The sequence below is a fragment of the Sinocyclocheilus grahami genome, unplaced genomic scaffold (assembly GCF_001515645.1).
Source record: "Sinocyclocheilus grahami isolate Dianchi unplaced genomic scaffold, SAMN03320097.WGS_v1.1 scaffold1234.1, whole genome shotgun sequence".
Classification (NCBI taxonomy): domain Eukaryota; kingdom Metazoa; phylum Chordata; class Actinopteri; order Cypriniformes; family Cyprinidae; genus Sinocyclocheilus; species Sinocyclocheilus grahami.
Window position 1 is genome coordinate 9,342 of NW_015506413.1, and position 13,768 is coordinate 23,109.

General features: G+C 35.9%; 1 protein-coding gene across 2 annotated transcripts; it reads left to right on the forward strand.

The window, feature by feature from the left end:
- Positions 1-3,376: 3,376 nt before the first annotated feature.
- neurod2 (neuronal differentiation 2) lies at positions 3,377-6,217 on the forward strand. Of its 2 annotated transcripts, none has more exons than XM_016254273.1 (2): positions 3,377-3,557; positions 5,105-6,217. In XM_016254273.1, exons 1-2 carry the CDS (start codon positions 3,538-3,540, stop codon positions 6,204-6,206), a joined length of 1,122 nt encoding a protein of 373 aa, XP_016109759.1. In that variant the 5' UTR covers positions 3,377-3,537; the 3' UTR covers positions 6,207-6,217. The 2 variants fall into 2 exon arrangements, with proteins under 2 accessions (XP_016109759.1, XP_016109760.1); XM_016254274.1 differs by lacking the exon at positions 3,377-3,557 and adding an exon at positions 3,564-3,739.
- Positions 6,218-13,768: the final 7,551 nt, after the last annotated feature.

Genomic DNA, 13,768 nt, shown 5'->3' on the forward strand with positions numbered 1-13,768 from the left:
AGCCAGCTGCAAGTTATACATTGACAAACAATGCAGACTGCTTGTTGTACTAGGGTTGGACAATAAATCAATATCAATATGTATCGCGATATAATTCTTTTCAATAACGGTGATATGATTTTTAAACACATTTCCGATATTTCGATATACATTACCAGTTTCCAATACATTGATGTATTTGTGGCATTTGACTTCGTTGAATAAACATGAGCACTGCACGTTTCAAAATCAAAACGTGGCGCGGGTATTTTATATGAATGTATCTCTGAAGGGAACCGACTGTCTTCAGAAAAGTTTCGATGACATTTTCATTTTATCTGATAAAGTGGCATTCATGAGCGGAGCTGCTTTGATTACAGCCGTTACCGGAGAAACCGTTAGTTCTACCGCTCTCAATGCACCTCCTGCTGGCAGACAATCAGTTTTTCAATTTTCAATAAGCCCGTCTCCAGCAACATGTTTTTGTTGTTGCTATTTTTTTCTGCAACAACTCAGAGCACTTTTCATATTCTTTATCCTGGCTGAAGCACATTTGTTTCAATCTATAACAATAATCAGCCACCCTACATTACCAGTCAAAAGTTTTTGAACAGTAAGATTTTTAATGTTTTTTTTTTTTTTTAAGAATTCTCTTCTGCTCACCAAGTCTGCATTTATTTGATCCAAAGTACAGCAAAAACAGTAAAATTTAGAAATATTTTCTATTTGAATATATTTTAAAATGTAATTTATTCAGTAAATCAGCATATTAGAATGATTTCTGAAGGATCATGTGACTGGAGTAATGATGCTAAAAATATAGCTTTGAAATCACAGGAATAAATTGCATTTTAAAATAATTCCAAATAGAAAAGCGTTATTTTAAATAGTAAAATTATTTCAAAATGTTACTGTTTTTGCTGTATTTTGGATCTAATACATGCAGGCTTGGTGAGCAGAAGATAATTCTTTAAAAACAATAAAAATCTTACTGTTCAAAAACTTTTGACTGGTATGTTAGAAGATATTAATAATTAATAAGGTGAGTCTGAGATGTTTATTTGACAGTGATTTCACATTTCTGGTTTGTATGAAGGCTAAATACAAATAAAAGGTGAACATTAATTTATTTGTGCTGTTTTTTTTTCTAAAGTATTATATGGTTTTATATGAGGTGTCATAGACTTGGCAAATTCATTTTTCATAAGTTTGTATGCACAGACATCTGTTGTGGGCGTTCTTGGCAGTTTTTACAAGGCTTTTTAAAATAGTGTTCATATCGATATCGGAATTATATCGTATCGACCGAAATTAAGAAATCATTCAAGTTGTTTATTTTGTTTAAAAATATTATAAATGTATGAGGTGGCAAGAGGGGCCTTTTACCCCACACACAGGGTAAAAGGCTCACCAGCATGGGGTAAAAGGCACACGGTATTGATACAAATACTTCAGCTAAAATAATGTTTTTAAAAAAAAAATAATATCCAAGTTAATGCTTGTTAAAAACAATCACTTTAGCAAAGTTTGTACTATTTCCTGCTTATTTTGAAAAATAAAATAATTTTTGTTCAATAAATATACTGTCATTAAAATATGTTAATATAAAAAAATATATTTTAAAATACAGAAACTAAATATTTTAATAAGTAAAGATTCTGAAAGTATTGAAGGAGATCCAATAATAATTGAATATATATTTACAGAAGTAACAACAAATGATATTTTATTTTATTATATGATATGATTAATATCATGTTTTTAAATAATGGTTTTATTCTAAAAATTGTGATTATCTCTAAAATGGACACCCAGCATAATATATGATATTAACCATCTGAATCTAACCATGTCATGTCAACAAATGGAAAAGACAGCATCTATTAATTATCATGTTAATTACTGTGCCTTGTTAATTACTGTGCCTTTAGCCCCAACAGCAGGGGCACTTTTTACAGTAGCCCCTCACTGCAGAACAAAGATCCAGGGGGTGGGGTTGGATCCACATCTAGGGGGAGGAGATGGTAGGTTTAAGGGTGGAGATGGTTGGGTTTAGGGATCAGGGGGTGGAGACGAGTAGGTTTAGGTATATGTAAGGTGGGAGGAGTTGGATCTGCATCCAACCTCGCCCCCTGGATCTTGTGTTCTGCAGTGAGGACCATCTCGCTTTTTACCCCAAATACCATACTTTTACATATTCTTCAGTTATTTAAAAACTGTTGCTTTAATTATCTTAAACAAAACTGAAAATCATAAAGAAGACTGTTGTCTCAAAATATATGCATTAATTTGAGCGATTCTCATTTGCTACTTAAATCTACAACATTTTAAAAAACATAAATTATTAGATTAAGTAAGCCTATGCACAGAATCAACTTTGCACTGCTGCGCGTGATCACGTCCAGGATCAGACAAAAATACACGTGCATCTTGAAAATCGGATGTTTTGGAAAGTGCTATGCCACGTTTTTGTGCTATCTAGTGGTTTAGATGAAAATAATATCAAAGGCACCTTTAGCCCCGTTGTACTCTCCTATCTGAAGTACATTTTAATACGCTTAAGAATAGGCCTACATCTTTTTTTCACGTGAGTACCGGTATATATTATCAAAATCTAAATTTTTTAAAAATATTGAGATATTAATTTTGCCCATGCCCTAACACTAGGTGGTGCTATGTAATATTTATGTGGACAGATACATTTATTATATAGCACCACCTAGTGTCGGGCAGATGTGTGTCTGTGCAACAGTGCAAGTTCTACCAAATTTGTGGTTTCCACCATTTACATTCTCTGATGCCCATAATATAATAACAATGGGTTTCAGCACATGCTTGAACCCATGCTTGGTTACAGATTTAGGGAGATTTCCAGCACACAGCCTCCATGTAGTTCAAAATTATCACCACCAGGTGTCCGACTAGAACCATATTTTCAATAAATTTGAGACCCAAATAAAAAGTCCAGGTTAAAGCAAAGCAGTTTACTATCATGGCATTATTGACTGGGTTTCTGACTGAGCTACGTTTTAGGGTATTTCTTTACAGGAAAGTCAGTCACAAACAAATTCAAATATGTTTAACAATGATTTGAACATTTCTCCAGATTATATTATATAAACAAAAAAAAACAGAAAGAAAAAAACCGCAACAATAAAACATCTGGGGAATTAAATAGACGAACATACAAGATTATATACGTACTACTGTAAAAAAAACTTGTATTTACGGTTCAAAATATATTGCCATGTTCAATTAAAAAAAAACGACAACGACACACACACTGTTTGAAATTGTTCATAATTAAGTTGAATTTACAAATAGTGTTTTCAAAGATTCAGATTCACCACATTCTCTCACCCCATGTGTATCTGAGAATATCTGTGTGCACTTGGGTGTAGTTTCTATGCAAGCGTGTACACTCCATTGAGGTGCGTGTGCAGCGGCAGCGACAGATGGCGGGCTCCTCTTCCCTCGGGAAGGCAATCTCTACGAATGCGAGCGCGTGTCAATCACCCGCTCTCATGTGATGGCTCCTGCCAGTGACGTGCCCACCATATGGCCTGGCATCAGAGCAGGTATGTAAGGCTGCCTGCAAGGGATGCCACACCGCCTCGCTGCAGTCCGGAAAAAAGATAACTCGTACCGGATCAAGAGACAATTGAGCTTCTCTTTTTCTTAATCTTCTTAGCATAGTAGGGAACTAGCGTGGAGATGGTGTAGACATACGCGCCCTCATCCATAGAGCACCACAAACTAGGTGAGTTTTTCGAACGCGATAGAATCATAACAAAATCTAATAATTATTTATAATAAGATATGTCAACTGATGCTGGTTCAATTTATTTGTTATGCGTTTATACAATTTAGATATTTATCATCGGTGTTTTCATCTTCGTTTTTTTTTTATTAGATCATTTTAGTCTATACCCTATCATACGTTAGAATTAAAGCAGACGTGTAATGTTACATATGAGAACGAAAATCTGAATCGACTCGTTCAGAACAGATGTTAGGCTATATCAAAACGGCTACACAGTTTATAGGCTAATTCTGTGTATTCAGACATATTTTACAAAACATTTATGAGATTGGTTAGCAGAGAGTGTTGTGTAAGAGAGAAAAACATTTAATTATTCAAAAACATTTAAACATTTAAAACGGGTAAATCTGTTTAGTAACCTCTTTGTTACATTTTCAGACTTTTGTTGAGATGATTTACATCGAGCTACTAATAATGCAAGTTTATTTTTTTGGGGGGGGGAATCAAAGAAATCTTTATGTATTTTTTTATTACATAAATATTATTATGTTTATACGTTCAGTAAAATTATCGAATTATCTTAGAAGTTTTTTTTTTTTTTTTTGCTTTATACTACGATTATATAACAATGTCCCCTCCTTTGAATGGAAAGTAGGGGACAGGAGGTAGAGCGACAATTGTTTTAGAACCGAGACATGGGTTGCATTCATCAAGAGCAGGGAATTGGCTATTGAAATGAGATCGTATTACAAATAAATATTAGATTGACTTTACCGTTACAGCTTTTCTTTTCTTTCGTTACGTTTTTCTTTTTATGTTTTCGCCGTTTTAAACGTTTTCGAAAAAGTGTTTTTTTTTCTAATGTGCTGGAATGCTGCCAGAATGAAGATAGAAATGAAAGGGTGATGGGGGGTACCCGCTGCTCAAAATGCCCCCCTGAGACCCAAAGACAGGGGCCGCGTGCGAGGACCTGCTGCGAGGGGCCAAACATGACTACAGAAATTGGGAATTGGGGAGTGAGACCGTCTGGCGACGTCTGTCTCTCTCCCTGAATTAAAATAACATTTTATATTAGTCTTCTCCCAAGATACTCCCAGCTTTCTGAAAATTATGGCCATAGTTATTTAGCCTACTCATATTTCCCATGCCAATTACATTTTTTGCTCTTCATTTTAAATAGTTTGTTTCATCAAAGGTAACAGTGAAAACTACATTTAAAACAATCCTTATTTACTTCCATAATGGCAGAGTGCATTACCTTTACATTTCGCCGAGGTCGTTATTATTATTTCAAACCACATTTGTGCGGTACACAATTTGAACGGCAGAGTTTAATAATTAAAACGTGTTTTAATGTTTCAGTGCCGCTACCATGTTGACTAGATTATTCAACGAACCTTCACTGCTTCCGGACATGCAGAAGTTCGGGGGCTGGGTGGATGACAGCGGGAGCGAGGACTCCAAAATCAAGGACGAGGAGCAGGAGCGCTGTCGCCTAGGCAACGAGGACTTGGACGAGGGCGATGTGAAAGACGGGAGCAGCCGTGCTCAGTCAGAAATTGCAGGGGATGAGGACGATGATGAGGATGTTGATGAAGATGATTGTGAGGATGACGGGGACGGAGACAGGCCCAAAAAACGTGGGCCAAAAAAACGCAAAATGACACCGGCTAGGTTAGAGCGCTCGAAAGTACGGCGCCAAAAAGCAAACGCCAGAGAGCGCACACGCATGCACGATCTAAATTCAGCACTGGACAATCTACGCAAGGTCGTACCATGCTATTCAAAAACTCAGAAACTCTCCAAAATTGAAACACTAAGGTTGGCGAAGAACTACATTTGGGCGCTGTCAGAAATCCTGCGGAATGGGAAGAGACCGGACGTGGTTTCGTATGTACAGACACTGTGCAAAGGCCTCTCCCAACCCACGACCAATCTAGTAGCTGGGTGCCTCCAACTTAACTCAAGGAATTTTCTAACGGAACAATGTCAAGAGGGAGCGCGCTTTCACTTACCTAACCCCTCGTTCTCCATGCACGCATTTCCATACCAGTGCTCCCGCCTATCAAGCACACACTGTCAGTCCGGGTCCAATGCACATAGCCTCCGAAATCACTCTTTCTGTTCGTCCTATGAGGCTCTGTACACCGAAGGCACGTCCCCAGAATACAACAGTCCAGATTACGAGAGTCACCACAGCCCTCCGATGTGTGTAAATGGTAACTTTGCTTTAAGACAACCGGAGTCACTGTCACCAGAAGCGGAAAGAGGTTATCAATATTCTATGCATTACACCAATCTGCATGGCTCACGGTCCTCGGCTGCTCATGGTCTTGCTTACGGCCCATCAGGAACTCGCAGCGGCAGCGCTCACTCAGAGAACCTTCCACCGTTTCATGATGTTCACGTGCACCACGATCGGGCGCCTCCATACGATGAACTCAACGCCCTTTTCCACAATTAGGTGATTTTTCCCTGTTAATGAGAAAGAGAAAAAAAACAGACGTGGAAAAGGAAAAGACATTTCCACATTCAAAACATGAATTAATTTAGTAATATATATATATATATATATATATAATGACATATATATATATATATATATATATATATATATATATATATTTTTTTTACATTATTGGACAATAATCATTTCAATAATTCCATAATGAACCTTAATGGACAAAATATAAAAGAAGTGAATAAATCCAACTGCTAAAAACATTGGGCAAAGTGGGATTGCTATTTCTGATCGATTCTAATGTTTTGAACCATAATGAGTATCTAATGTAATAAATCAAACTGTTAAATGAATTCTGTTTCTTGATCAAATAATTTAAAAAAAATTTTTTTTTTTACATTATTGGACAATAATCTTTTCAATAATTCCATAATGAACCTTAATGGACAAAATATAATAGAAGTGAATGAATCCAACTGCTAAAAACATTTTGCAAAGTGGGACTGCTATTTCTGATTGATTCTAATGTTTGAACCATAATGAGTATCTAATGTAATAACTCAAACTGTTAAATGAAGTCTGTTTCTTGATCAAATAAAGACGCATAATGTTCCAGAATCATCTGGGGGCTGTCATTTACCATTGGAAATTGGTCAGGCAGAAATTTTAAGAATATACCAACTAATTCAAGAACAAACAAACTTGTGAGTAAACCCAGTACAATTTCACAAATAATGAAAAACGAAAAAATTAATTTTATTTATGTTTTGATGAAAATTTCAAATAAGCTATTTTACATACCACCAGAAGTTAGTATAATGTATTTTTGAAGTCGACAGCTGCAAATTTCACTATCACAATCAGTCTAATTGTACAACAGTGCTGGGATAAGATAAAATGCAAAACGGTTGGAGGACCAATTAAAATGGAAGGCATCATTATGTGTAGATATAAATTAAAGATAAAATCTGCGCGCGCGCGCGCACACACACACACACACATATATATAGGTTATCACAAACTTCTGTAGATTTCTTCTCGTGTGAGAGTGTGTAGATATAGCTAATATATTAGCTCTGTCTACACACACTCACACGAGAAGAAATCTACAGAAGTTTGTGATAACATATACGGAGTTAAATTCTTTCGGGAAAAAAATGGAAATAGATAGACCTACTAATCATTATGTCGGATCATTTAAAATTATAGGGCAGCTTTCCTGCATTGGAAACGCCAAACAATTGCTACTAACACTGACAACTACCAACTCATTCGGGGGGGGGGGGGGGGGGGGGTTTTGGAGGGTTGTGGTGTTCCCCCTTGGTGGTTATGGGGTGTGGGGGGTGAGGGGCGTTATTGGTTGGTTTAAATTATTATATATGTATATGCATAAGAATAAAACTCTTCAATTTGTGTTCTGTATTTTCAGTCTCAGTGTTTTTCTTAAATATATATTTCACAGCAACTAAAATATTTTAAGGTTTCGCATATAGTAAAGCGTAAATTGCTTAAATATGATTGTTTACATATTTACATCCATTTGGTTAGCATAATTACAGGACTGCTAAGTCCTGTTTTCAGTTAATTCTAGTCTGCGAAACATTATTATTATTATTATTATAGTCAGAGCAAAATTCTTAATTCTATATTTAGGCAAGTTGGAGTACACCATGATCTCTTCACATTATGAATAAATTAACTAATTCGTGAAAGAATTTTACTTTGTGACAATTTGTACATTAATTATCCCACGGTTGGAATTTAGGTAGCATGAACATATTATTTCATTATCATTTTAGCAATCACGAATATACCAATCAATGCAATTTAAGTGCACAAATAAATAGTTTGAGTGGGGCAGCAAATGTTGCATTCGTTAAAGCACTATGTCATTGGTATTGTTACCATAGGACTACTTTAATCTAAGATGATTATCATTGCTCCTTGAAATAGTATTAAAATATATCGGAATAGTTAGGCCTATTTATAGTTTTACATAGGTATGTTATTAAATTGCATTTTAACGTTGGGATATTTATTTATGTTGCTATCAATCAGCAAATTCAGTTCTAAAAAAAATTAAGTTCTTTGTGTTGCATTAGATTTTTAAAAACAGTCCAGGTGTCATCTGTCAGCAGAGGGAAAGTAAAGCGCTTCTAGGTTCCTTGAAAAACTAGAGCAAAGTTTCTAAAGAAGTGTATGGATGGAAAAAAGTCACATATATATGACCACACAACAAAACCGTTTTTGACATTTTTTATTTTCATTTTAGTTTCCGCCCGAAATCAGGTAGAACTGTACATCACAGAAACCTTTGAGTTCAAAGCGCTTATTTCTCTTGTGATTAAGGCATTGATGTTTTGAGCCCAGAAGGTAAAAGCCAACAAGGAGACAAAAGGCGCTCCCTCCTTAAACTCGACCACAGCCGAGGTGATCTTAAGCGGCGTCCAGAGGCCACGGGCTGGCACGGAAGCCTGGGACTCAGGAGACATGCGCTTGCCAATTCGCTAAATGTCTTAGCGTCAGTGCGCAGGGCCAGCGGGGCAGCCCACCACAGCGATGCCAGCTGCGCCGTGTGCCAAGCCTGGCCAAAACTGCGCTGCTGGGTGGAGACGGTGTTTCTTTCTTAATTCAGCAGCATCTGTTCATTACTTCATATTTTACAGGGAAGAATGGTTCAACTATGCTAGCAACTGAAAGAGCAAAGCCTAACTATCGAGACTGCACCAGATAACAGTTGTAACAAACACGCAATCCTGTATATTAATTCATCTGATAAATTTTAAACTAATAATAATGTAGCGTAGCTAAACAAGATGTGGAGAGAAACAATATTCTACGGGGGAAAACTATTCTTAAAATAAAATGGAAAACGAAATTGCAACAATAACAAATGATCAGCCAATGTATTATAGGAAATGAACAGAAATATTTGAAATAGTTATTATAGGACAAAATGTAAAATATTAAGTGAAAAAAGATTTCACTTAACCTTTAGGTTTAAATAAAAGCAAAGATATCTATATACTTCTAGTATCAATAAAATTAAAATGATAACCTCATCAATTACAATAAGTATTACATTTTAAAATAACACAAATAACAACTTGCCACTCAAAACTGCTTCGACTGACTAAATCTCCCAAATTTTGATACACAGTATCATAGTGTAGAATACTGTGTAGAATACAGTAATCAGGTAACATTACTTAATGACTTAATAACATTAATTGCATTTGATTAACACAATTTAAGATAGAAAATAATTATTAAAGTGGTTTTCTAATCTGGGATATTAATATATTTGGATTTCAGGACACCCAGTATCCAATTTACCCTCATGATACTCAATGAATTGAAGCTTTCTCTGAGACAGATTTGGGGTACAGTGTGCAATGTACTTGGTGTACAACTTATGCAAAAACCTTTAACATTTATTTTTTAAGACTAACATTCAGACTCCACTTTTAAATCAAACGTGGGTGACGTGCAGTAACTGTGTTCATTGTACCAATTTTTGCATGCCAGCCACACCCCAGCAGTGCCTGTCATGGAGGCTGGCACAGATTGGCATAGCTTATAAAAATTCCACAGCATCTGTTCACTGTGGCAGGGTGGCACTGCAGAGAAAATGAGTGCAGAGAAGAAGATAAAAAGATGCAAGATCTTAAGAATTTTTTTAGCATACTTGGAATGTACATTCATGAAAATGAATTTAAATGCATTGATTCACATTAAAAATTTGTTTTTTTCCTATCTTATATTTTCTATTAGAATGTGAGTGGTCAGTGTTGCAACACAAATATAGGTAATAGAAAAGTATAAATGATTTCCCTTTTATAGTGCCATAGTGTGTTTTCCCTTGCATAATCGTGGGTTTACAGCACAGTGTTCAGTGTGTGTTTATATCTTGAGTACATATGAGTGCTTTGTGGTTGTTGCTTATCTGCACAGATGGCATGTTGTTGGGGGAGGGGGTGGGGGGGAGTAGTGGGGTATGGGTTTTCTGATGATGCCATGCAATGGTCACATGGGCATCGGTAATTGGGCGCCATATTGCCTGGTTTGCAGGGCTCTGGGGTAGCCAGTCACCCAGCTGGACCTGTCAGATGGCATTGAATCCAGCTCACTGCCCTCTACCCTCGCATTCTTTCCTCTCTGTCACTCCATCCTTCTCTCACTTTTACATTTTTAAACACGCTGTCACTTTTCTCCTCTTACATTCATTTGAGCCTTTGGTACTCCTGTTCTCATATTTTTCATCTTCTTAGCAATTAATGTCTTAAGACAAAGAACAAAGAAATGTTCTTGTGCAGAAACACTTCTCACTTAACTGTAATACAGAATCAATTTTGATAATATTTTTCATCAGCCAAGAATTCAGAAAATCAAATTTTTTCTTTAACAGTACGGTAAGACGGGGTAAAATGACCACCACCCTAAATTTGTATTAATTGTTTTTTATTATTATTACTGTTTTTATTTATTTATTTTTGATGCCACAAAATCTCATCGGAATACTGATGAATGGCTACTTTTTAATTTTTTTTATATATTTAGTTTATCATTTGATCTGAATATCAGCATTTGTGAGATTAATCTAATTTGGTGTCTCTGGAGAATAGTTATCTATGACATTGTTGAATATCAAAGTTTTTTTATCTATTTATTAATGAGGGATTTGTCAACATTTATGTTTTTAGATTTGTGGACTCAATTGTACTTTTTATTTTTAAGTAAAAAGCGAAAATTAGACCCTAGTAACAACAAAATTTTATTTGGAATAACAGATATTCCAGACTCCGTCCTTATTTGGTTTGGTTCCTGTTCCTGTCCCCATTTAGTTCGATTAGTTCCAGGTGTTTCTCATTATTAGTTACCCTTCTCAGCTGTCTGCCCCTTGTTATCTGCCCTATTTGAGTTTGAGCCCGTTCTGTTCTCCCTTGTCTGGAATTGTTCATGTCAACCTTTACTACGTGTTTTCCTGTTCCCTTGGATATTATTAAAGTCTACAAGTCTGAATTCGACTCTGCGTCTCCTCGTTCCTCACTCCGTGCTCCTCACAGTAGCAAACCGTGACAGTTATATAGTGTTATACAAATTGTGAATGCTTTTGTACATTCATGCAATTGATTATGTACAATTGCTGTTTCCTACATTATCAGTTGCTTATGTTGATCAAAACATATTATACTAGTTCTCTTACGGTATGTATGTAGATGTTCCTGCGTTTCTTTAGTGCAATATAGTTTGATTGTGTGTTGTGGTGTGATGTGATTATAAATTTGGCCCTGTATAAAAGTGTTTCAATTGAGGAACAGATGTTCATCTGATGAGAGTAACCACATTTGGTTTCTTTCCTCTAGCCAGTCACAAGATAGCCATTGTGAATGTTCTGGCATGGAGCTGCTTTATTCTATGCTAAGTGTGACATCAATTAAAGAAAAACACACCGCATGGGATGCTGAGTATAGGATTTTTCTTTCATTAATACCAGGATCTGGTATGTAGTGGGTGCTTAAAAACTGACACTGACAACTATTAACCTAAAATCAACTACGTTCAGAATCCTTGCAATGATAGCTTGCTGTTGAATCCTGCGTTTTCGGCAGTCACATGTATGTAACTGTTCTTCACTAGAACTGACACACCATCTGTGGTCTAATAATCCTCAATATTTAGCTCAGTGCGCGTACACAAACATGTTGGTTTTCCATGGGTTTTATGGGGGCATCCTATAGACGTAATGGTTTTTATACTGTAAAAACTGTATTTTCTATCCCCTTACCCAAACAGAAAACTTACTGCTATATTAGATTTGCAAAATAAATAAATAATAAATAAAAATAATTTTGTATCATTTGTAAGCGGTTTTCCCCATTGGGACCAAAAAAATGTTCCCACAAGGTCAAAAATTACTGGTATTACTATACTTGTTGGAACATTTGGTCCCCATAGGGAATACCAGGTTCACACACACAGGGGACGTGTGTGTGTTGGTACACAATACTAGTTACACCAAAAGCACATATAGGCATTTCATCTAGGAAAAAAAACCTACAGCTTTCAATTAAGGATGTGCCGATCTGATACTTAGTATCAGAATTTATCATGAGCTGCATGGGGAACTGAAGGTGGAGGATCCAAATGCAGAATTTATTGAAGGGGTAATTCAAAATCGAAGTCAAAAACAGGCAAGAGGTTAAACACAATAAACAATTCAAACAATGACAGAGTTCATGGCTGAGGCAAACGGAGAAATCCAGAATAACAGGCAAAGAATCAAAAACCAAGACACAAGAGAACCAGGATACAAGGCTTAAAAATGCAGTAATGACACATGCTAGACTTGGCAATGAATGACTTAATCAATTAGGCTTATAAAGTAAACAGGGTTAAAATAGACAAAACAGGGTTAATGAGACACAGGCTAAAACAATGAGCGCTGATGAGTCTGTGCAAAGGATAATGGGGAATGAAGTTCTTGACAGAGTGACAATAGTTTGGGGTGGAGTGCCCTCTAGTGGACAACCAGGGCATTTCAGCTGGTGTTCGTGAGAGGTATCCAGTGCATTCACATTAACTATTTTATTATTATAATTATTACTACCTACTGAACTCAAAAATAAGAATTAATATTAATACATTTGCCAGATAATATGTGGTTACTTCAACAAAATTTGTAAATCTTAGATCAAGTTGGAAAAAAAAATTGTTACAAACTTTCAGTGTACAACTGTGCACCTTGTGAAACCAACAGTTATGGCTATAATCTGTTCTAAGATCTGAACATGTATGCAGCAAAATAGAACAAATTTAGTCAGGGCCGTTTCTAGCCATTTTGGCTAGGTGAAATCCCTATTAGCGCCCCCACCCCCATCCCACTCCCAAACAAGAAAATATAAGACTACATACAAAATAACATAAAACTGATTATGTAAACACTCAAATCTTAAATGACAACTTTGACACATTTCCAAATTATATTTGCATATACTGTAGGTTATTATAATTTATTTTCAGACATCAGTTTCTTGTCACATTCAAATTGGTTGTCATAGTAACGACAATTTGTGGAGATTCAGCGCATTGTGATTTACACAAATCTGAACGCATTATTTGCAAATTGACTGTTAGGATAAACATTTTGCACAATTTATTATCTGTAATACCATTATAGCCACTGGATGCCTGTTTATCTCTATGTAACAATCCCTAGTTTCTAAGAAATTGTCATCACACAAATTAATTTGATAATATCTAAACATGTATCCAAATCTAAATGGAATAAGTGACTACTTTTTGTCTTTATCTGTTTTTTGTTCAATTGTTTTGTCAGTTATTGCATTATTTCAGTCAAATATAAAACCCTTTGTTACCTCAAACTACATATAAAAGCCTGATCAGTGGCATAAAAGTAATCAGAACGCAGCTACTTGCTCCTTTGTTACTCATTGATGCGTGAACTTCCCGCACTCTGCCCTCTAGGTGTATAACGCTGGTCCCATCAAGTGCTGTTGGAAGTGAATTAATTGATTCCACTTCCGTAAGGATGCGTTAAATTC